Below are 10,000 nucleotides of genomic sequence, written 5' to 3'. Positions count from 1 at the left end.
GGTAGTGTCGTCAATGCATGAGGCATTACATAAGGTTCTTTGCGGCTTCCCTTCGGTTCCCTAGCTGCAACCCGTATTATTCCTTACACTAGACCTCTGTTCTTATTCTCTTTCTTCCATCTTACTTTCCACCCTCTCCCTTAACAATTGTTTCATAGTGCAACTGTGAGGTTTTCCTCCTGTTGCACCTTTCAAACCTTTTCAATTTCAATCTCTTTTCCAGCGCAGAATGACCTCATGGGTATTCCGTTAAATAAGATATGAGATTACCGGTAGATCTCAAGCCGTAGAATACACGTTGTTTATTAAATAAATTAGTGAGATTTGAAGAGACTCAGGAAAATGGACATTATATATTAAAATAAAGATCTTAGCAGAATTGATACCAGTATTGGGATGCCAGTTAAGACTCTGACAAAGAAGAGCATCCGTCTTATCCTTATCATCAAACTAGATTTATTGATCCCGATTTCAAGGTGCACGACAGATGTTGGCATACATAAGAACTTTAGGTGATTAGACCGAAATTTATTACCATGGTTATTAGTGAATTCCCAAAGAAAACAGCGAAGCAACAGAGGGCACTTTGTAGGTGGTACCCATAATGAAACTGCCCAAGAAAAAGCTGTTTGGAAATCAAGCTTATTATACTATTAAGCTAAATGAAAGGAGGAATTGATTTATAAGAAGTTATTGTAGCTAAAGCTCAGAATGTACCCACGGAGGTTCATCACGTAGATTTATTGCACGCTTAATCGCAGGTTTTCATGTTTACTATTTTGTCCTTTAATCGAAGAGCGATTTTTGGTCTGGTCTTGACTTCTCATGTTTTCATATTACATCATGGCACTGCGAGATAAGTATAATGTTTAGATGATCAGAGATATAATAATAGTTTTTGAGCTTAAGCGTAGCATTTTCTCATCCTCCGCTGAACAGCTGAGCTGGGGAAAAAATGTGTAACATTATGCCCCCAAAGTTAGTCTAGGCAAGGGCAAGTCACTGTATGTAGTGCCAACTGAATTCTCATTCCTGGAAATATTTCACTATGTTAGAAAGGAAACACTTTTCCATCGTATGTCATGAGAAATCGAAGACGACAGGTTTTGAAAATATGAAAAGAGATGTCAGGTGTTTTGAAAAGCTGATACTTTTCTTCAAAGTTTGGCGCCAGCCAGATGTTTCATACGTTGGATATCTGATGTCTGTATTAAGGTTTTTGTTGTTACATGAGTACATATATATTATATATATATATATATATATACATATATATATATATATATATATATATATATATATATATATATATATATATACAGTATATATATGTATGTGTATGCATATATATATATATATATATATATATATATTATATATATATATATATATATATATATATATATATATATATATATATATATATATATATATATATATATATATTTCTGTTATACTCAAGTAGTCATTTCAAATATTATACACATATATATACATATATATGTGTGTGTATATATTTGTATGTATGTAAGGGTTTATGTATAAAAATATCTCTTTCATGCCTACTAGAATATAAATTACCACATTTTACTTTAATCATTCCTGGAGTTATGTAATCAACTGTTAAAGAGAAAAATATTTTTAATTTCATGACGTCCCTATACCATTGATTAAGAATGAGGAATTGCGGGTAATATAATAAAATTAAATAAATGAATAGAAATAACAATTCCACTTTTAAACTGGAACAAAAATATTCCGATAAAATTAAATAAATGAATAGAAATTACAGATGTTAATGGAATTTTCATTTTTTCCTCTCAATGATTTTCGTTTCTAATTTTCTACCGAATTGTCGTGCCGTTTGCAAACTGCATTTGCACGATAGCCTAATAAAAGCAGACAGGAATCCTCCATGAAAACGGGGAATCGTTAACTCACTCTCAAAAGCAGAGTGTCAGTGCGAGAATCAACACGGATGTTTTTTGGTGGACGGACGCGTAGCCACGTCACAAATAATACTCACACACCAATTTTTTTTTTTTACTTTCATGGTGATCCCTTGCAGTAAAGAATAATCCACTTAGGCGGACACTGAGCTCGGCACGGCAGTATTTTTTTCACAGGTATTTTATACTCTACGGTTACGGCGTTTATTCCAGGCATCAGCTGGTTTTAGCCATGTTGCCCATGACGTTTTAAACTGAATTACTTCGGTATCCATTTTTGAACTTAGATTAGTTTGTATGACTCTGTCTGTTCTCATACGCTATACAAGTATTTTATGGCTTCAGTATTTAGTTTTTATTTTCATACCATAAATTTGCACTTACATCTTCTAATTTTTCTGACTTCTTGCATAAAAAATCCATAAGATATTGAACAACCCATAACATTCCCTTGTCCCATCCCCGATTTGACACCAAACCAGTCACTCTCTCACCTAAAAACTATAGAAAGAAAGAAAAAAGCATATATCAGAAAATCGTTTTAGTGCTGGCAACAACTTGTCTTTTAAAGATATGTCCTTCATATAATTAAACGCAATGTGTATCCATGTATTTATTTACCTTTGGGGGGGTGCAGTAGCGTTAGCTTGTTAATTATGAGCACGTTTAGACCAACGTCGTCCAGCCCGAGGCTAGCCTCTCTAACCTCTGGGCCTTTATAGATATACAGAATTTGTGTCATTGTAATATATTTGGCACAAAGTCCAAATGTCATGCTCATCGATTCAATACATTGAACCCCGAGAGTTTCAATAACATACATCAAGTTAATATTAGACAAATTTTTTATTATTAGCATATTTAAGCAATTGACCTGAAAAAATTAGTGTTACACGGCACGCATATCCGTAAATTATTAAAGAAAATAATTTTTCAAAATGTACACATACGCACACACACAGACACACACGCACATATATATATATATATATACACATATATATATATATATATATTATATATGTGTTTGTGTGTGTCAGAAGGTGCCTCTGATAAAGAGCAGAGAACACTTTAATTTCTGAATTGTGTATGAACCTACTAAGCAGAAAACTCTCACATCATCTGCTTCATCCACCTAAGCTGATGCCTTTCCGGGACAGCTGTTCCATATCTGATGCTCAACTTCAAATAAAGTGAGTGATGTTGGCACGAAAATTGTTATAAACCCTTTTGAATTTCATGATTTTTTTTTCTAGTAAAACCGATTCATTGTGTAATCTTCTCTTTGGTGATTATTTTGTCTGAAAATGCTTTTGATTAAACGCGAAAGATCTTGCATCGCTGCATTTCCTGGTCTTTGAAGTCATATACCCAGATTATTTATTAATATCACTTTTTGCTTCCTGCGATAGAAGGTATACATACATACAGATGGGGCGCAGGAGGTATTTGAAAGAAAGGCCATAATATCTAGGATGTACATGATTGGTTACAAGAGCGTGTTTATGCCCTTCATTATTTTATATATATATATATATATATATATATATATATATATATATATATATATATATATATATATATATATATATATATATAGTATACATACATACATTATAAATATATGTGTGTGTCTGTGTATATATATAAAAATATGTATATATATATATATATATATTTTTTATATATATGTTTGTGTATGTATGTATATATATATTATATAACTGGCTGACCTGCGGTGCCTGGAAAACTCAGAATGACAACCAGCAAACTAACTCCCTAACACCCATTCTCTACTCTCTCTCTTTCTTTCCTTTCCTGTTAAGATAGTTGGTTGAGTTACACTGCCCAGCATTTTTGGATATTTTATATTTCACTCTTCTCACCCCCCCATTCCTATCAGGGCTGAACTTGGACTTGAAGGGCATCAGAAGTGTTACTATTCATCTCAGCGACTTTGAAAACTATGGATTATACTCTAATATCTGTCATTTTTGATGTTTTATATTTTACCCCTTCTCACCTCCGGCCCTTCCTATTGGGCTGACCTTGGACTTGAAGGATATTGGGAGTGTCACCATTCATCTCAGCAACCTCTAAAACTATGGATTAGGCATTATTTTTACGTCACCCCCTTCCCACCCCTAACCCCTTTGGTGCCAGTGATATCTTTATCCTACGTATTTTTTTTCCAGATAGTAAGCTCATGCATACCAAAATGAGGTATGAAAATTCAGAGTTTATTTAGTTACTAAGTCTAGGCAGAACCAGTCCTGTTTCAGGAAGTCCTTCCCACTCCACCTCCTTGGTGCCCTTTTTGCACTAGTGATGTCTTACCCCTCAGAATTCTTTTTCCAGATAGTAAGTCGTATGTATACCAAGTTTGGCTGAAATTGCTCAGTTTCTTTCAGAGTTATGTTGACATACACACATACACACATACATATCCATCTATATATATGTGTGTGTTGTGTGTGTGTATGTGTGTGTGTGTGTGTGTGTATGAACAGACGCACACAAATACAGTGTAAATATGTTGACTATAAAGCAGAATAAATCATCGGTGAAAAGACTAGTCATCACAGGAAGATTGAAATTCCGTCCTGTCAAAGATACTTCATTGGTACAATGGAGAATTGTTTCATAAAGATTCCAATATTGCATCAGCTTTCAACTTAATCTTACGCTGTCGTGGAATTAAACGGGAAATAGACCAAAGTTGCTCAACAATATTACAGGTAAATCCTTCGCAACGAAAGATTGTGAAAGTTATAAGTGACATTAATATGCTGCAAGAAAATATTTTTTAGTTTAGCATAAAATTCTCATTATTCTGGTGAACAGGTGTCAGTCCAAAAGAGTTTTTTTTCCAAACGAGAAAATATTGACTAACCCGAGTTTCGTTTATAGTTTTTTTTCTCTTGTTGGAAAGGTCTAGTTATTATTATTATTATTATTATTATTATTATTATTATTATTATTATTATTATTATTATTATTATTATGCCGTTTCTCCTATGCGGGTGACTCCGGGAAAAATAGGATAATGATCATCTCCATATTCCTACTTTATCTGTCGAATCGTGCATGAACCATCTGTACACAGAACTTCCACATCATTGGCTTGTTCATACAGCAGCCCATCAAGCCCTGTTGCATGCGCTGTGTCATTCACCTCTAACTTGTCCACACTTCCTTGCTTCTTGAATATTGAGGCCATACCTTTTCGCACCTCTCACACTATCCATTGTAGGTATCCTCCTCTTCCTCCTCTCCTTCCTTCATTCTTTCCACATGACTAAACCATCTTGAAACACACTGATCCATTGTTTCACAAATGTTAACCTTTTTACCATTAAGAATCTCTACGTTTCTAACCCTTTCCACTCTTCCTACACCACACACTACACAAACGATACATCTATAAGGCTTCAGCTTTTTTCCTTTCATTCTCATTCCACAACTACATTGCAGTTCCATAAAGGGGGGTTGGCTCAGCAGTTCCTTCATGTCTTCTTAACTTTTGCTTCCTTAGGTGCTCCAAGTTTCCTACCACTGTTTTGCATTCACATTTCTATCTTCCTTGCTTTGTCCATTCTGTGGGTCTCCTCCTCTCTCATCCTACCGCCTTCTGTATCAACATTCATTGCGCAGTCCATCAGTTTTCGTTTATACACATAGCCTTACTTTTCCCAAAATTTACGTTCGGCTTTCTCTTTTTACAAACACGAACGTTTTCACTATTTTCTGAGGTTGCCCTTCACTATCACCAATCAATATTGCATCATCTGAAAACATCAACCATTCTGAGTTCCACTGACGACACTATTTTTTCTCGTCCCACAGACTTGCACTTCCATCTGTTGTCCTTTTTCTGACTTTTTGCATCACGTTATCTATAAAGATATCAAGTCACCGCCCCACTGTACACCAGACTAGTCACTCTCTGAAAAATTCTAAACAAAATCGCCGGCATCAGAAAACTTTTTATTACTCACAACAACCTGTCGTTTATACCACATATCCTTCACACTTTCCACACTGCCCCGCTATTATTATTATTATTATTATTATTATTATTATTATTATTATTATTATTATCTTTTCTAGACAAGGAAACCGTTCCATCCAAAGAAAAGTCAAAGTGAAAGCATTTGTGACTTTTCGTTCTTGTTTATCGTAAGTGTCAAGGTTCTTTTGCTCTAATCTTTTGCTACTGTCCACCAGCGCACTCTAGGTCTACATCACCACCCGTCTACCAAAACTTTTGAATTATAAAATTTGATCCCCTGGTAATTTTTTTCTCTCTACTGCCCCTCACCAAACTGCGCAGAAGATTCAGCCCAGTTTCTTCCCACTTTTTCCTTTCATAAAGAGATTCTTTAACGATCCCTCATACATCACAGTCCTTTCGATGAACAGTTCTGCTCTGTTACTCATGTTTCTACAATAGTGATCTACAAGAGAATGAAGCCTAAATTGACCTTGCTTGAAATATTTTCCCCTAACATGTTTTCCCAATTAATCAACCGGTGATCTTACCATTTTCTTTAACATTTCTCAAGATCCGCTGATAAGGAAAGGAAAAGAAGGAAAGGAGAATATTTTGTGGAGATTCGTCATACTTGTTGTATGTTGATCAGAATTATGGGCACTGTAAGTAAATTTTGAAAGGTTCTCATTAGTTATGAAGTCACTCGATTCGCATATCTTCTCTTTCTACTTCTTCTCAGCTCAAGCCCTAGTCGTGCTCGTTGTATTTAAGAGTTTTGTCCAGCTGTTTATTTTGAACAGCTCGTTTCATAATTAGTATTGGCAGATGTCTTACGGACGGGTGACCTTCCAGGCTCCGACACTCCAGCCCCCCGCACCCCGCCCCATTTGTCCGGGCTTGGATCCGGCACGAGTAGGTGTGATTCCCTCTCTCTCTCTCTCTCTCTCTCTCCTGTTGCTAGGTTTATGAGAACTGGTGACGGTTTGGCCTTCCATCACAGACACTATGATTTTTTACCAGTCATAGTGAAACATTTTGAGTCGGTAGGATATATGCATAATATAGTGTCACTGAATTTTTTTAACAAACCGCAGCTAAGTCAGTGCGTGAAAAGAACATAATTGATGTATAACTGTTTACAAAACTGGTGTAAATCATTCCTGCCTAAATTGCCCTTCGTGTTATTCGACTTCATAGCAAATGATCTAACATAATACCATCCGTGATTTGTTAACCCACAGTATTGTAACAGAGGCTTGGCTGTATGTCACATTATTGTGGCAATCCCTCCCGAAGTAAGTATTATGATTTATTGCCCCCTGGGCTAGGTGATACAAGGAAACCTCATTCAAATTTCGCCTCTCGTGTCCTTCCTGTGTTTTATCTTCCATTAATCTCCATCCTCCCTTCCATAGTTTTTATCCAAGTGTGGTTCCTCCCGTTTTTTTCTTTCTCTCATTTATAAGATGTCATTGTTAGAGATTTTCTTTATTTGAGTTGTTATAGTTCATGTGAAAACATGATCCACTTTTCATGCATGATTAAAAGAAGAAGGGTGTTTTTTTGGGAATAAAATGTGAGAATGGCCAGTTATCACTTAAGGAGAACTTTCTTCGGAGGAGAGAGAGAGAGAGAGAGAAATCCAGGCCATGAGTTAGACTGAGGGATAAATAGGGTTGAAAATATTAAGTAAAAATAAGTCATGCTAATTTAACGATGTCCATATAATTTATGTTTGTGTCTTACGTAGGCAGAAATGTAATCAGGAGTGTAATTTGATTTAGACTGACATTTATTCCCGGTTAACATTTTCCGTTTTTCTTTGTACTTGAAGTACATGGAAAAAAAATGTCAAAATCATGACAAACTCGCGCCGAGTAACAAAAATCAAAGAGAATAATTAATGTTAAGCCCTCGGCAAATTTTTAGAAATAAAAAAAAAGCGGGAAAAGATAAAAATTATATGAATATTAGTTGAACGAAAATTTGAAAGTGGTTGTGGAAATCATTCCCTCACATTAAGACCATTTTTCGTACAAAATGGAACATCCTTCCCCATTAACCAATATGGTACACAAAACTAAAGATTGTTTTCTAACACGTAATGAACTTCTGCAAATGACGCTTGTAGTTTCAAGATCAGTAAATAATATTCGTATATATATATATATATATATATGTACATACATACATATAATATATATATATATATATATATATATATATATATATATATATATATATATATATATATATATATATATATATATATATATATATATATATATATATATATATATATATATGAAAATCAACACACAATAATTGGAAGAAATAAATTTCCTCACGTCGGGAACCAGACCTGGGGTCCCGACGTGAGTCAGAAAACGTATTTCCGCCACGTGATTGGTGTTGATGATTTCTATCTTATTCTTCTGATAACAGATGAAATGTCTATTGGGTCATTGCTGAGTCGAAGTTGGAAAATGTGGCATGCAAGCAGTTAGCTTGCCCAGGTAATTCCTGGGTGCAGTTGCTCAGGTTCCGACTTCTTTAGACTTGTATGGCCTAGTGGGTAACGCCCTTGCTTTCCACCTGAGAGACCTGAGTCGATCCCGACGAGTCCATTCCGTTCCACACGTGATTGTGTGTTGATGATTTCTATCTTATTCACTCAGAAGGGATAATTCGAATGAAATGTTGTCTATTGGGTCATTGCTGAGTCGGAAGTTGGGGGAAACTCGCTGGTATGCAAGCAGTTGGCTTGCCCAGGTAGTCCATGGTGCAGTGGTTCCAACTTCTTTTAATTTTGTATGGCTCAGTGGATAACGCCCTTGCTTTCCACCTGAGAGACCTGGGTTCGATCCCGATCAGTCAGAAATTTATATATATCAAGAATATGACAATAATTAGAGGTTCTTCTACCGAACCATTAAACTGCATATAACGTATTTTCATGGGTTTGGTTACTTCTGAACAGTGATGTAAGTGTACAGTAGATGTATACTAGAATACTTTTGAGTTTCACCCTTCTGAAAAGAGAAGAGAAGCAAAGATTATTCTCGGAGAGTATGAACCAGTTTTCATGTGCATGTTTGAGCTCCTCTCCAGATTTTTCTTACGCAGTGCCTGCAGGGGAAATTGATTGGATTAATGTTTCATGGTCAGTGGACCTAACTGTCTTTGCACGGGTTGACATGTCTATTGTCAACCTGAAAGAGTTAGGAATGAAAGGCTTTGTACAATACGCACAGCGTGCGAGTGATTACTTGTGTATATGTAAACATTCTGCTTCCATTCAACAATGCACAGGTGACCTAAAGCACTTGATGTCATGTTTACACAATAGAATTTGACGTATAAAGATTGCCAGCGGTCTGTCAGATTCAGAGAATAAATTTCTAGATCCTAACAGGTTTATTTACACTTACATCGAAGTGTTACAAGAGATGTGTATCTGTTTGCAAAAGGTCTTAATTTCTTGTTGAAGAAATGATTATGTCGATCAGTCAACTCAACCTGTTAGGAAGGTAGAGGTACAACTGTATATCGCTTCATCTTAAGGACGACGTTTCGGTATCGATGCATTAAAGGTAATGGCATTATGTATTCGGTAATTAAACTCTTCTCCGCTCGTCTTGATCAACTATGATCTGTACGATATCTGGCACAGAAGTTGATTTTATCGTACTACATTTTCCATGACCGTCGTTGATGGCCCTAAGTAAACTTAAATAAGCAAACTCAGATAAAAGTTAGGTAAGTATATTGTATGTGCCTTGACAAATGCGCGCGCGCTCACACACACACACAGACATATACATGCACAGACACATACAGTATATATGTATGTATACACACGCACAAAGGGTTCCCTAGCAGAGTGCATCGACACTTAACCCTTTCCGCAGTGCTTGAGCCCTGCTATGCTCATAGACTAGCTTCTTGGATATTGTAGACATTAAGATTTTTTCAAACAACCCATATCTTGACAGTTCTTCCTTCCTTTGTGCCACATAAAGGTTTATGGTTTCCCCTTCATTTTCAAAGGCCTGAA

General features: G+C 35.8%; 1 protein-coding gene across 1 annotated transcript in view; it reads right to left on the bottom strand.

Annotated features, from left to right (window-relative positions):
* Positions 1-10,000, bottom strand: part of LOC136833855 (uncharacterized) — a 22,872-nt gene that overhangs the window by 8,962 nt on the left and 3,910 nt on the right. Inside the window, exons 2-3 of the mRNA XM_067096157.1 lie at positions 9,925-10,000; positions 8,972-8,975 (exon numbers count right to left, since the gene is read on the bottom strand). The exon at positions 9,925-10,000 is cut by the window's right edge and continues 96 nt beyond it. Of these exons, the coding sequence (XP_066952258.1) occupies positions 8,972-8,975; positions 9,925-10,000 (80 nt within the window). The remainder of the gene's footprint in view (positions 1-8,971; positions 8,976-9,924) is intronic.

Source organism: Macrobrachium rosenbergii, chromosome 52 (assembly GCF_040412425.1).
Source record: "Macrobrachium rosenbergii isolate ZJJX-2024 chromosome 52, ASM4041242v1, whole genome shotgun sequence".
NCBI lineage: Eukaryota > Metazoa > Arthropoda > Malacostraca > Decapoda > Palaemonidae > Macrobrachium > Macrobrachium rosenbergii.
Note: the sequence above shows the minus strand (reverse complement) of the source record. Positions and strands in the feature narration are given on the sequence as shown.